Source organism: Lissotriton helveticus, chromosome 3_1, assembly GCF_964261635.1.
Source record: "Lissotriton helveticus chromosome 3_1, aLisHel1.1, whole genome shotgun sequence".
Taxonomy (NCBI): Eukaryota; Metazoa; Chordata; class Amphibia; order Caudata; family Salamandridae; genus Lissotriton; species Lissotriton helveticus.
The window spans coordinates 568,053,452-568,069,124 of NC_136061.1; the positions used below are offsets into that span (position 1 = coordinate 568,053,452).

The following is a 15,673-nucleotide window of genomic DNA, read 5'->3' on the forward strand; positions in this document are numbered from 1 at the left end:
TGGAAAGGTGCTAGTTCCGAGCACTGCCACAGTACTTAAACATACACTGTCCTTATGTCCGTTATAGACATCCAAGTTTTTTAGGATTTTTGGTGTGGTTTTCGTTTTTTAACTGTAAAGAACTTTATTTTGCTGACTTTGGAAAATGACTGCATGTGAATGTAAGGTTTTTAAAGTACTTTTGAGGCCTTAACTGGTGGCATTTTGTGCATGAACACATAAAGCATTTAACTGAACGGGAATTATGTTTGCTGTGTGGGCTTATAAAATAAAATAAATAAGTACATCTGATGCTCTATTGGTGTTATTGTATTTGTAAATGCAAAAATGTTTACTGCACAGATAGAATCCTACACTTCTTCCTCACTCTCTTTTTGTATCGTACACAATCTATTGGTGACAATAGGAGGCCCCCAGAAGTCACCTACTGGCCAGCATGGTCATGTGGCATATCTCTGCCATACAGATCCGACCCCCCCCCCCTCACACACACACACACACAAAAAGGGAGACATCAAAGGCAAGACATTCTACTTTGGAGCCAGACGACCACAACCACTTTACATCAGAAGACAGCACATTACACCACACCATACAGCACCACATCTATTGATGCATCATACTATAACACATTGTCCCACATAATTCTCCATCACCCTACACGACACCAGATCACTTGGTACCACACAACCATATAAAATCACTAAGAATTAACCAAAACAACATCAATCATCACACCTTATCACACTAGCCCACTCAATGTAACACAGCACAACGTGAAACTATATCGAGCCTTAGAATACCACATGGAATGAACTACAGCCTATTTGTAAGTGCTTTATTTCAGTAATATAATGTCATATAGTATTACAGTGTTCTCAGGCCTGTGGGGTTTTACCATCCTTTATAATAAACAATATTTTAATTTTAAGGGTAAATGGAAAGGACAGTACCGATAAATTATTCATTTCATGAACAGACACACCACATAATACACCATAGAAAACAGATATAAAGACCCTGAAAGATAGAAGGATCAGAACCGAGAAAGCAATGCACATGTGTGTCAATGCAAGGCGGAATCATTAACATTTGGTAAATTGTATTTTTGGCACCATAAGCTGAATGTGCATTGTCTTCTTCTTGTATGGCTGTATTTTGTCCAGGGAACTGGAATCTGTTCGAGGGACCTCTTGGAAATTGTGGTTATTGCACTATTAAAAGCAGCATAAAAGCATACCACACTATATCTAGCAATAAATTATTGCATTCAGCGCTAAACCACATCACATCATGTGATACTCCAACCCATACACAGTCCCACACCACATCGTACTCATCCAGCACCACATCATGCTATATCACAGCCAGCATTGTTACACACACTATATCACATCATTCCATTCCACACTACACCAGAACAAAAAACTCCTTTTAACATACCTTACCATAAACTGTGCTACAATACACAAACAATAGCACATCATGCTGCACCTCAGCACACATCACTATACCACGTTCAATCACACATCACACTACACCACTCCATATAACAGCAAGCAAGATCACATCACCCAGGGCAACATCAGATCACATCATCACTCACATTGTTCACAACACTTTGTGCATCATCACTCACCCTCACCACCTAACTGTCCAATACATCACACCATCAACACCTCATCACACCATACCCCAAGTGACTCTGTACAATACAAAACCACAACATATCACCATTCAAGTCAACTTCACAACACATCAAACTGTTCCCTTCCAGAAAACAACATACTACACAACATTATATAAAAAACACACCACACAATAGCACACCACACTGTGCTATGACCTCTAGCACTCTGAACCAAACCATGCAAGACAACTCAATAAAATTCCACAACACATACTCTTGCAATACAACACCACATCAAAATGCTCTAGATCACATTATATTTTTATGTTAAGTTGTGTTGCTTTGTAACATTGTATTATTGTCATTTGTATAGGACTCTCTCTGATATACCATTGATGTCCAAAAGGGAAGTAACAATGGTTACATAAAACCTTTCTACACCACATAACGATAGTCTACCTCACCACACCATATTTCATTCAAGGAATGCCATGCTAGATCACAACACAGCACCAAACACATGTCTTCACATGACACCAGCTTTTTCCACATCACTACAAAATACACAATCAAATCATCCAACCGCATGTCTCCTCATAAATACAGCATAACATAACACCACACCATTCAATACCTCACCCTATTCCACAATACATCTCACCAACCAACACCATCTCTTACCATGCACTCGCACGCAGTTAAAATTACAGCTACGTGTTTCATCATCCTCAAATCGCTAAAAAAAATCTGTTTGATGTTGCCAGAGCCACCCAGAAAACCATGGTCAACGCCTTGATTACATCGAGGCTTGACTATGGTAACGTGCTTTACCTGGGCTCTAACAAAGCCATAACACGCAGACTGTAGATGGTACAGAATTCTGCAGCCAGGCTGTTATGTAAGGTCCCAAGAGCCATTTCCACCTCCCAACACCTACGAAACCTGCACTGGCTCAGGGTTGAAAAACCGAGTCAAATTCAAAGCCCTAAGTTTCATGCACAAAATCAAAGCAGGTAATGCCCCGAAATAACTTCAATCCCTGTTCTGCCTCTATTTTCCCTCTCGAAATCTCCGCTCCTCCAAGTAAGGGAAATTCATCGTTCCCAAAATCAGACTTTCCCGCATGGGTGGAAGGTCTTTCTCCTATCTAGGTCCCTCCCTGTGGAATACACTGCCTACGGCACTGATTACTTTCAATTTAGCAAATCCTTGAAGACAAGGCTTTTTAACAATTGGCCAGTTACCATGTCTCCAGCCTCTCCTTGGATCCGCGGTCTGCGCGGGGAAACCCTTTCTGGGTAGCTACTGCGCATTATAAATTCAAATAAATAAATAAAATAAATATTACCTAAAATCACACTAAATCACATTACACTGCTCTTTACCATATAAATCCACGCCATACCATAGCACACTACCCCATCAGTTTAAACATCATACCACACCTAAAGCTCTGAATCACACTGTGCCACACTGCATAAGAATACCCAACACCAAACATTACATCATACCATAATTTCCAAAATAGGCTGGAATTTCCTTATAGAGCTCATAGATTTACATGCTAAATTTCTTGGATTTGGGAAATAACTTTGCAGACATGGAATTACTTGACAGAATTCCACAGGGAATCCCGTATGGTAGGACTTAATACAAACATGGATTTTTTTGCACTTCTAAGGTAATTATAGAAAAGGTATAATTTCTGCATGTTTCCACACATTCCAAGGTACTGTGCCTTTTTTTTTTTTAAAGAATTTACTTTTATTAAACTGATTCTAATATTGTTTTACAACTAATATCTAATAGCTTTTTTGATGTGTTTAATTTTGCACTAGATATTCTATTTTTATTCTTCATGTTTGCAAACATGCTCTCTCTTTCTTATGAAAGAGCTATGCACCAACGATAGCTGTGGTTTTTGGGAAACGTGATTGTGTGACCATGAATTATAAGAAATAAAGTACTCCCGCTGTACATGATAAGGATTTTACAAGTCACCCCGGAGTTCCTTAACCCTATATACTTGTTTCTCTAAATGGCAGGTGCTTAACATAGGCCCCTGCAGTCCCTGCAGCAGAGGGTGGCCCCAAGCCTATAGAGACCTCCCAAGTCTTCAAGGGGCCCCATTCAGTTCAATGACAATGGATATATGCGAGATATGGGAGACCCGGGCCCCTCTTCACATTCTGCATGGGGTCCCATCATTTGCATTTTGCCATGCAATGGCCATGGAACTCCTTGGTGATTAGCACAATCCTTATAATCTACGGCAAAGAGTACACTCTACTATACAAATTAGTGATTTTAATACAGATTGTATATTCAGCAGGTCATTAAATGAGACTGCTAGATGAGGCGTGACATTTGGGGCTGGGGGTGGGGAGGGACTGTGTGTGAATATAACTTTGTGTGTGGAAGTAGACAGAGGGCCCTCTGGGAAATGTATCGCTCGCAATCCATTGATCAACCTTTAAGGTGTCATCCAGTGAGGACAAAAAAACACAACTCTCTTTACGCAGTCCTGGTTCACTAACAAACGTCAGCAATGTTGCTTTCTTTGAAGATGTCTGCTGGGTTTTTGAGATCTAGTGTGACATAATTCAACAGATGGCCCTTTAAAGGCAGAAAGTACTTTGGTTTGTTACTTGCACAAAAGGCACCACGACCCTGCTGAGCCATCCGATCCCTTTTCATTTAAGCTCTTAAAATCCGGTATCTATGTGATAATTAGGATGGCGTCCATGACCGAGAAAACTTCTCCAGAATCCTAAGCAACCAGTTAGGAAACACTCTTGTGCAATGCTTCAAGCAATGCAGGTGTGTGTTGTTCAAGCAGGAGCCCCGAATACCAAACATGGCTTCTGCACTTTCTCCTTTTCAAAATGAATGAGAAGAACCAAAATATTGTTTTTCTAAACCTCTACCAGTGATTAAATCCACTAAAAGATCAAGCGATCAGGAACATTCTAAAGCTGCTTACGTGCCATTTCACATTCAACTGCTGCAATAATTTCACCATTTCAATAGAATTAAAAGTAGTGAAAATTGGGGGATTCCGAAATCATGAGAACTCTGTGAAATCAAGAGAATCAGAGTATAAATAAAGACTTGCAATGTTGTGAATTGCAAATTACTCATATTCTGATCCGCAAAGGCTTGTTCATATACCTCTCACACCAGTCAAATGTTAAAAGTTGGAATTGTATGGTGTAACCCTGGGATGCCTGTGTGAAAATGGAATTCACAAGCATTTGCTCAAATGCATTTCGAAAAAAACCTGGAAATTCTAGATTTGCTCCAATGTCAGCCTTCTTTAACACCGTATAAAACGGTGTTGGAAATCTGATCACGCCAAAGGCCTATCCTCAAGCAATGTCTTTTAATATTTGTGCGAAGGCTAGTGCTTTAGGGATAGAGTGGGTTGGGAGACGTGGATGGAAAAGCACATAAAAATTAAAGTAATGAAATAAAATAAAATAAGTGGCTCTTACCACCTACCTGAGGGGCTCTGGAGGAACAAGGGCTGTTGGAGGCCGAGGACACCAGGCTGACATTGGGGTTCATGCTCCTCTCCCTTTCGTCTTGGTAAATGCGATCCCTCTCTGCCTCGGGCAGATTCAGGAAATTCTGCATGGCCCTGAGGTTTACCAGGAGGGACTGGGAGGCAGTGCGCGGGTCTTCTTCCTTACGCAGAATTTCCGACAGCAGCCCCTGGTTCAAGAAATTAAAAAAAAAAAAAAGCCAAGTCAATTTTTTTTTTTTTAATTTGTTGGGGCGCTGGAACCAGATCGGCTGTCATTTTTGGTTTTTTGGGGAGAGGAGAGAGACAGTTTAGGGGAAGGAAGACACTTGCACTGCATGGGACAGTGAAAGCAAATGTAGAGCAATTAATTAGGGAGATAGAGGAGGGAGTGACAGAGAGAAGTGAAATATAGATCTCTTTAAAACTCTTCGGTGTAGATTTACTAAAGTTTAGTATGGACATTCGTGCAGCACAATGCAGTTTTTCATTGTGCTTGCAGGCCTTTTTAATGTATAGTATCTTGACACTACATTTTGCGTGCCATGCGAGTGCCTGAGCGAAACTTTAGTAAATCTACAGCTTAATTTAATAGTCAGTATATTTAATATAATGCTGAGTAAAATAATCCATTGTAATGCACTTTAGAAAATAAATGTTTCTTGTGATCATGTCTTGAAAAAGACCTGTATGATAGGAGTATGGTGTGCTTGATTACTTTTTAGAGTACATTACAGATAATGCACTTTCTTCATTTCTTTAAGCTCTGTCATGGCAGCGCACCGGTCTGCAAGACCTATTGTTAACAGTTTTTTAACATATTCCTAAAGTAGGCTTCGGCTCTGCACCACATGAGTATTATTCTCTCACCTCTTACTTACTAGTGATTGTTTAGTGTATGATTTCACCTCCTATGGACTTCCGGCAGTACATTGAATGGTGGGTAATTTTACATCTTAAAAGTACACTGAAGCATCACACTTTAACTTTTTTATCTCATATATATGAACAAGGCAATCCTTATTTCTTTTGGGGTTTTTTCCCTGCAGTTGACTTTTTGAAAATATTTAGTCAGGACTCAGAATCCACCCAGATCCTATTGGTTATGCTAATGCTGGTTTTACTAGTCTTAGTAATGAAGACCTTGAATACTCCAATATAAAATAAATAGTAATGTACATCATAAAATTCAGTTTTAAACAATTAAAACAGGAGCCTTATAACTTATGGGACACGGTAGTCCAATTTGCACTGGTGTGCAACCCTACTGAGAGCTCCTGGTGCAGACTAAGACAATGCATATGATTACAAAAAAGGAGGAAAAAACAGAGGGGCATTCAAACGGCCACCCTACGTTGAATGAAGAGAGCCCAGTAGGACAGCCATGGGGGTGAATACAGTCATGAATTGCACCTCCCTGGCTGGGGATGTATTTCCAGTGCTCCATTCAGAGGCCAGAAAACAGGATGGGCATGCAGAGATGTGGGGACCCCGCTGCCTCGCACCTTATTTGCAGCTGCCTCACAACCATTCTTAAGACGGGAGAGGAACACTCCTGTACTACATCCCATGTGGAAGAGGGGCCTCGTACAGGTCTCAGGGGGTAGACACACCTTTTGGATTGAACAGGTGCACGAGCATCGACGAACCTTTTTGCAATGCCAGAGGGCAAACAACAACAGCTAAAACCTCTTTCGCTGCCAGGCCCTGCAGAAACTGTATATTTACAAATGGGCTGGGAGCCAATATTCAAAGCATCCTTCAGTAATGTTTTTGGCATTGACTTTGGCCATGATAGGTAATTGCCTAAGATGTACATTTGAAATAGCATTTTGAAGCCTATCTAAAGAGTTGGCGCGTCACAAACCTGAAATCTGTCCATGTGGTCAAAAGAGTGACAGGTTTGGGTGAGTAGGATTCAGCAAGTGTATCTGAGAAAAAGGTAATGGGGAATAAAATAAACACCAACATCAAACATGAGAGGCATATGGCATATTGTTCTTAGATACCTGCCTCAAACCTGGAGTAGGGTCGCTCAGGAGACCCAGATAAACTGACAATGTAAATCTACTCTTCAGAAAAAAAAAATTAACAGATGACAGCTAAATACCCAGGATCTGGAAAAACATCCCCATCAACCTCAGAATGGCTCCCACTCTCCTGAAAATCCAAAAGAAACAGAAGACCTCCCTTAAAGACCACGACCAGCGCTAACAGGAGAGCTTGTGCAGACACAAGAGCAACAAGTTCAAAGTCTAGAAAAGTTATTTCACCTTAACATGGTCCATAATATATTGTGCATCTTGAAAGTGTCCTGGAGGACAGTACTTCATAAAACTCTGAGAGGCCTACATTAGCATGGGTGACAGGAATACCGCCAGCAGCAGTGGGAAGCTAGAACTCTCCCAGCAGCCTCAAACTATGTATGCAACACTAAAGCTCTAATTTAGCCTTGGACACCCAGAACAGAGAAGACTGTGAAATCCAGTGCACTGACAGCACTGGGATGTACACGGTGGGTCACTGCTTGGGTAATGATTGAATGAGATTTTATTTTCAGGTGAAAACATCCCACGCTGAGACTGATGAAGGATTTCAGCATTTTAGGCATTATGACCATCATACCCAAATGTCAGTTCCATACAGATTGCACCCGAGAAAGAATGGCTGTGGAATATAATGGAATGTCGGTAAGTGATGGGCATGTACCATCCATGTTACGGCAGAGGGAATGCACCATTCATGTAAGGGCGGAGAGAATATAGCATACATGTTACGACAGAAGGATTGTATCATCCAGGTTATGGCAGAGTACATGTGCCATGCATGCATTGCCATTTAAAAAGAACACATTCTCGACAGGTCTCTTGGTGCTCGATGTAAAGAGAACAAGCCAAGAGTATAGATAGACACAAACGCTTCATGAAATAGCCATGTTATAAGGTTACATCTAAAAGTAAGAAATGCAGGTATATGGTAAAAAATCAGCTGGGGAGTATTTCCAAGTCCTTCTGAGAACAAAGAAGCTACGACCACCAGTTTGAGTTGTATGGTATTTAAGATTAACCAATAAGCTTGCAGAGGCAGAGCTTAGCCTTCTGCCAAGAATATGTTTTATAAGTCAATTACTAAAAGATGTGAGAATTTGGCCAATGTGTGATCTGTGGATAACTTTAAGTTTTTACTCGGTTTCATGAGGAGCCAGTAGATTTAGGATGGAGGGTGGTATGAGCAAATCCAAGAGTGTGCAGTATCAGACGTGTGCCTACATTCCTAATGCTTGCAATTTGTTTAGTAAGTAATCAGGTAGTCCAAGACAGAGTGGGTTAGCATAGTCTTAAGGTGATCTGATATGGGCAGAGTCAAACAATTTTTTACCACCTTCATTTCAGAATGGTAGCATTTTTCTTAAGATTCTAAAGGAAAAACGTCCATGCATTCATTCGGCCCACTCTGCAATTACATCCACACCCAAATTCCTATGGTCACCTCACTCACCCTGCAGTAACTTCTCTTACACTACTCTCACACTGTCGCATCGCTCACCGTGCACTCACATGGGCACTCCTGCCACCCACACAGCGCAGAGGGTTAATGTACCTGCTACAAAGAACGTGTACCATCCAGATCACAGAACTGAGTGTGAGTAAACTATGAGTAGCGCTATAAAAAAATTAAATGTTTGTCAGAAAGGTGCTTTAGAGAGATAAGGTGTGTTGTTGTTGAGTTGTAGTGAGGAGGAAATGGGGGAGGGGGCCCAAAAAAGACTGTTGCTCCATGTGCGAACAGTGCTAGGGCCAGCCCTGGCTGGGAGTATTAGCCCCCACCCCCATAAGTTCGGGTCTAGTTGCGACCCTGTGGGACCCCATATTTAAATGGGAGTTGTTCACCAAAATAAGGAGGTTAAGCTTACTGACTGAGTGTGGTCTATAAGGGAGAACTTGAATCACTCTAGTGGTGTCCCTTCACTAGATGCAATCAAGTGAAATAGAATAATTGACTGTATCAAAAGCTGCCAACCGTTGCACCAAAATCAGAGCACCAGTAAGTCCCCGGTGGGATTAAATTCTTAGATTGTGGAAAGGAAGACATGTTCCGTGCTGTGGTCAGGAACCTGGGTATTCCCAAAGAAATTGCTATTTTACAGATGGGATCATAGTTGTTTGAGACTATGGTTTTCCTGGAGTGTAGACCCAGCAGACAGTAACGAGACTGGTTGGACATTTTCTCAACTGTTATTATTAGAGTCACGTTTTTTTCTAACCAGGAAAAAGGATAGCTGTTTTAAGCCACTATGGAACAGTTCCAGAGATGAACCTAGTGTAGGATTGTATGAGGTAGTCTAGTGGTTGGGGTGGAGCTAAGAGGGAGGAGCAGGAACGGGAGGAGCCAGGGACAGGAACCGGGGCAGTTAGAGTAGGGACAGGGTCAGGAGAGGAGGTGAGAATAAAGCTCTCATAAACATAAAGAATTGTCGGTCGTTATTGCCACTACGACACGACAGCTGGCGACGAGGGTGGGATCGGGCACATCGTGCAACCAGTGGTGATCCCCGTGACACTGTATGACCCTGTCCCCGGTGGCGCAAGTGAGAGCTTTGACCTCGCGACCACCGCGACGAAAGGAAGCACCGAGGCGAAGACTAAGCCGCCAGGAACACTGCCTGTGTGGCTTGAAGCTCCGTGGTTGTGGAGCGTGGCGCGCTGCGAGTGAGTGCAGTGAAGAATGCAGATAGCGCGATCGCGCGCCAAAAAGAATTCAAACCTCACCCCTGAAGCGTGAGTCCTGGAGAAGACGGAGGACGCGACGTCGGGAGCTCACCCCGGTCGTGCCTGTGCCCTTCGCTGTTGTGGTGGAGGCGGCGACAGCCTCTGTGCCCAGGGAGAGGTCCCGGCACCCGGTGAGTGTGGTGAATGGGGCCGAGTGAATGAAGCATTGAAGAGAGAGCCAAGTCTCGTGAGAACCGAGACTTCACAGAGGCGGCCATCTTTAGGTCAGGCAGCCACAGACATCCCCCTATGTGAGGACTGTGAGCGGCCATTGCTGAGTCAGGCAGGCCAAGTTTGGAAGTAAGCTCTGGCAAACCAAAAGGAAACAAGCATTGGCGCGCCCAACAGCCAAGCACTGACAAGTACAAAAGCTGCAACAAGCCTTAGCAAATGCAAGAGACAGGTAGAGGCGACAGGAAAGCCACAACAAAACAACAAGCACTAGCAAATGCACAAAGTAAAGGGCAATATATAAACAAGCAAATGCAAGAAGTGCAAATGAAACCAGCACGAGCAAACACAAATAACAAATAAAGAAGACGTGAGCACAATCAGGCACTGGTACAAGCAACAAAAGGTGCCATGAATCGAATTGACTTTAGCGACAAACATAAGCACGTGTTTCAAGTTCAAACAAGCCCGAGCAAATGCAAGCCTCGACGTAAATAAGCAGAAGCCCACACAAATCACGAATGAAGCCAACGCAAGCAAACACAGATTCTGAACGTAACAAACACGAACAAAGGCAAGTACCGAAGTAAACGTCCAGCACCACGCAAAGATAAATAGTCAACAGTAGGAAGAACTAAGAAATCAAATAATACAGAAGCGTGAGCAAACGAACATCAAGGAAGCCTTCTTTCATCCTTGAAACCACTGGATAACCGGGTCCAGGCCGAAAAGAAACGCAAAGAAACGCAAAGGACAAGATGTCAATGGCGTCACATATCATCGTGGAAGAACTCCAAAGTACCTGCAGCTAGCAAGCCACCTTAACGAAAGTAGGAAGTTGCTGAGCCACGCATCCCGCATGGAGCAGCTGAGTGGTGGCCATCTCGAAATCAGGAAATCCAACCCTAACTCACTGAAGTCTACCGAGACAGTTGTGCTAAGGGCGGACAGAATACAGTAGTCACCCAGGAGTGGCAAACCTTCCCAACATCGAAGGAGACGACAGTACCTCAGGCGAAAGAAGGTCAGCAAATAAGACTGGAGGCAAAGTGAACAACCTTGCGACGGTAGTAGACGAAGCTTTTCCTCCCTCATGGCGGTGGTAAATACAACCCATCGGTCCAGTCCCTGCATTGAAGTACCACCCCCAGTGCAACAGACTGACAGTCGGAGATTAGGTCTCAAATGGAACCGGTGGCTGGAATCACTAGACGATTTTCTTGAGGCAATTGGTGAGCGAAGAGATAGGAAATGTCTGATACTACTCCTCCAGCTGGTTGGTCATGAGGGCCGACGCTTAATCAGAACATTTCCCAAAAGGGACACAGAGAGCTATGAAAGACTCCAAGTGAAGCTACGTGCCCACTTCCATGCACAAGTAGAAGTGGATCATGCTCGCATCGCTTTCAATACAGCGCGGCAGGAACCAGGAGAACCACTGCCGAGATTCATCACCCGGTTACTAAGTCTGGTACCCTGCTGCTACTTCAATACATTTACAAATGAAGAAGCAGTTCGGCTCCGAATAATCGAAGGCTGTTCAAGCGCAGACACGAAGCGCAAGATTCTTCAGGAGCAGTGGTCGCTAAAGAGAATCATCAGAGGGGCCGAGGCTGGAGTGCGAGTAAAAGCAAAAGACTTATCGAAAGACGTGCACTCGAATGCAAGACACATGGATGTCTGGAAAGAGGCACCCCTTATGTCTAGGGGCAAGGCCCAGGAAACAAACAAAGCTGAAAAGAGGGAGGGTGAATCAGAGCCAAGACGAAACAAGAGACAGAGCGTCATGGAACACTCCAAGTCACCATCACAAAAGACCAGGATGAATCAGGATTGCGAAAGCGGCACTGATACAACCTCATGGAGTTATTCAACCTCAAGGAGTCAGTCAACCGATGATGATACTGATTATGAAGCAGATGAAGTGTCAAGTGGGACAGATCACACCCATGGACAAGATGGCAGATTGCTCAACAAGAAGACAAAAAAGACGAACTACGGAAGACGGGACCTATCCCGTCAACGCCGGAAAGCAGCACACGAACAACCCCGGGCATCCTCCCGCTATGCACCAAAGTCTATAGATGAGTCTGAGGAAGCATCAAGCAGTGAGACACATCACCCCAATGGCACGGACGTCAACACAAACAACAAGCGAGAAGAAGAAACCAACCACATGAGGAGTGGCAATCCACTCAGACACCGAAAAGAGAGGGGCATGTGCACTCCAGACAGTTGTGTCAACGAGAAAACGGAGAAGGGACAATTGATGTCCCGTGAAAAGGGTAAAGACCAAATGCTCCGAGACCAAACTAAAGAAGTAAACGATCACTCCACCGCAACAACACAGAAGACAAATAAAGAGACATACCCAAGGAAATGCTCCGTAGATAGCTCCGACTCCAGGAGCATGTCATCCCAGACTATTAACTCAATAAACTTATCAGTCACGACGCCCTCAAAGGAACGCTCTGAGACATACCCAAGGAAATGCTCCGTAGATAGCTCCGACTCCAGGAGCATGTCATCCCAGACTACCAATTCAATAAACTTATCAGTCACGACGCCCTCAAAGGAACGTTCTCAAAGAAAATCGGCAACCGACTCCTCCGAGTCGGAAGACATGTCTGTCCGATCATTCGGGTCAACAAAATCATGGTCCCGACCACGGCCATGGCATCAATCACCCGAACGCACAACAGAACCAAAGGACAACAGGTCGCATCAGTCATCGCCACATCAAGACATGAATAATATACCGTCACCCCTGATGGGGTCAGAGAGGCTAACTCAAAGAACTGACGGAAGGAGAACAAAGAAATGGGACAGTATCTACCAAGTGGAAAAGGATTATCCCGTCACCCCGCGGGGAGGACCGAATGTGGTGACAGAGATGGACTGTCACTGAATGAGAGAGAAACAGGCACATGACCGGGTGGTCAAGGGTTTCGCCAGTCTCAAACACAAGTGGGAAGGGAAGAAACGAACAGAGGCAGCAAACGAGTCCAAGAATCAAGACAGGACACCCATTTCAGATAATACACTAACGTCTGGCATGCCTGACGGTGAACAGAAGAACAGTGCTGTTCCCAACCTGACAAGACAAAGAGAAACAACCTTACAGGTGGGAGCTCAGAAGAAGACCAGCACATCGTCCGCTCCCGAAGGAGATCAATCGTCAATAGACCAAGAGTCACCAAGGAAGGCAGACTGCCACTGCCGAGCTGAGCCAGTAGCAGTCACACAACAAGAAAGAACCACGATAACTGCGGAACCGAATAATAAGCAGCCCACACGCAATGGTTTGCATTCTCAAAAGTACATTCCCGCAGTTAAGGATGTCTTGGTTAAGACACCGGAAAGATTGATCAAAGTCAGGACCACTAAGGATTCGACACTACTGATGCTTGAAGAACAAGCTGTCCGCCAACCCGTGTGGTGGATTGAAGAATTGCAAACACTGTGTAAATTAAGTACATTTTGTTAAGAAGGGGGGAGATGTAGGATTGTATGAGGTAGTCTAGTGGTTGGGGTGGAGCTAAGAGGGAGGAGCAGGAACGGGAGGAGCCAGGGACAGGAACCGGGGCAGTTAGAGTAGGGACAGGGTCAGGAGAGGAGGTGAGAATAAAGCTCTCATAAACATAAAGAATTGTCGGTCGTTATTGCCACTACGACACGACACCTAGTACTATTGTCAGTGGTTTTACGATTATTTTTCAGTTCTTTGGGGAATTGTGCATGGGCCTCTTGGGGCCTCAGTGGTTTGGAAATATTTAGTGAATCTTGAAACTACGGTAGGAATAGAAGTCCTGTAGACATTCAAAGGAGGATTAACAAGTTTTAAGGCTGGAGTTAATATGTCAAAAAAAAAAAAGCACACGTACTTGAATTTTTGCTTATCCCGTGGAGCTACCTTGCTTGGTAAAGAATAGTCTGTTCTGGGTTTTTTCGTGTACTTTAGCACTTTAGCACTTCAGCACGTTAGAATGTCAGAATTGCACATATGTAATAAGTCGGGATATTGACTAAAGCACTTCTGAGAATCGGGGATGCAGCCAGACTATTGTTGCAATATGTTTCTCTGTACTTAATCTATGTTGGTTTTATACATGATTTGTGTGTTTAGATCAAATGATGTTTTTAAATTCCCTGTTATTGATTATTATGGTCATGCCCCATAAGCTCTGCTCAATAAAATATATATATTTTTTAAGTTTAGGTTTTCGGTCTGTTTTCTGAGAAAGCAGGAAGGAAGCGGTCTTACTCAATCTCAACTCTGATAAGCGCAGCTATAATGATGAAGTAACGATTCCATTGGGAATAGATCGACAGAAGGAATTGGATCTCCAAAGGTTCTTAATCATCTGTTATATCTTTCATAATCTGAAATACTTCTTTTTGAGGGTTCTCACCTGCGATAATTTTTTCGGAAAAGTAGAGCTGTTTGACCTATTTAAAGTCATGTTTAAAAGTTTCCAGCGTCAGTTTAAATTATTGTTTAACAGTGGGTCATACTTTTCCTCCGTTTTCGTTCAAGTTGGTGCAGTTTTGTTTTTGTATCTTTGAGTTGCTCATTAAGTCGAGGATTGTTTCTATGAGAATTAATTTAGGGCTAGCAGAAGCAATAGTATGAGCCGCCTTTAACAACCAGCTGTGAGAGCCTATACTTTGCTCTTGGGCTGAAGTATATACAGGGTATGGGGTGTTACTATGGTATTAATACAGATCATTGTGATTGCCTTTATTCCAATGTTGGATAAACTTATAGTCTTTTTTTATTACTAATCTTTTTGTGCGGAAGAAGGACAGAGAATGTAGTTGTATAGTGGTCAGACAGAATACAGGGTCAAACCTGAGATTGTCAAGGTCAATACCAGAGGACCCTAAGTGGTCCCTTAGTGGTCTAGTGTATGTTCCCTAATATAAGTTCACTCTAGAAATTTTTGGAACATGTCTAAAGATGTTAATAAGTCAAAAAACACTTCGGCTTTCGTGTCTTCTCAAAAGTCACCCATCTAATAACTAAAGTCTCCGACAATGATAAAATTGTCTCAAGAGGTTAAAACGTCACATATTGGATCATAATAAGATATGGTGAAGGAAAACATATTAACTGGAGGATGGCATGTCAAGATTAGTGTTAACTGTATAAGTACTAAGTAAAGGTAGTGTTGTTGCCTCAGTGTTCATTTTTGTTTAAGACCTCTATAGGAATAAGGAACCAGATTCAACAGTATTTTGGCAAAGGGAGGTGTCGCCCATGTTATGGCCGAGGGAATGCTTGAACATAATATTACAATGGGATCAATGTACACATCATGTTATGTACAGGTTGAATTAGTTAGAAAGGTATATGAGAATCTTCCTAATTAGGAGACATTCCAGGCCGCATGTTTTATGGTGGTTATGCAAATCTCAAGAAGTGGAAGGGGGCTAATCTGAAATGTGAAGGTGCTCATCAGAACTGGCCACATGGGTATGATCCCAATATCATTTGACAAGAATATTGAGTCTATATTATATTTACAAATATGTTGCCAAGTTGGAGTTAATAATAAGAAATGCATACCCAATCGGACA

The 15,673-nt window shown here is 43.0% G+C and overlaps 1 protein-coding gene across 2 annotated transcripts in view; it reads right to left on the minus strand.

The window, feature by feature from the left end:
* Window positions 1-15,673, minus strand: part of SATB2 (SATB homeobox 2) — a 387,952-nt gene that overhangs the window by 127,803 nt on the left and 244,476 nt on the right. Inside the window, exon 9 of one of the 2 annotated variants that reach the window (XM_078680507.1) lies at window positions 5,132-5,344. The exons of the other annotated variant lie outside the window; for it this stretch is intronic. Coding sequence (XP_078536633.1) covers window positions 5,132-5,344 — 213 coding nt within the window. The remainder of the gene's footprint in view (window positions 1-5,131; window positions 5,345-15,673) is intronic. 2 annotated transcript variants of the gene reach the window in all.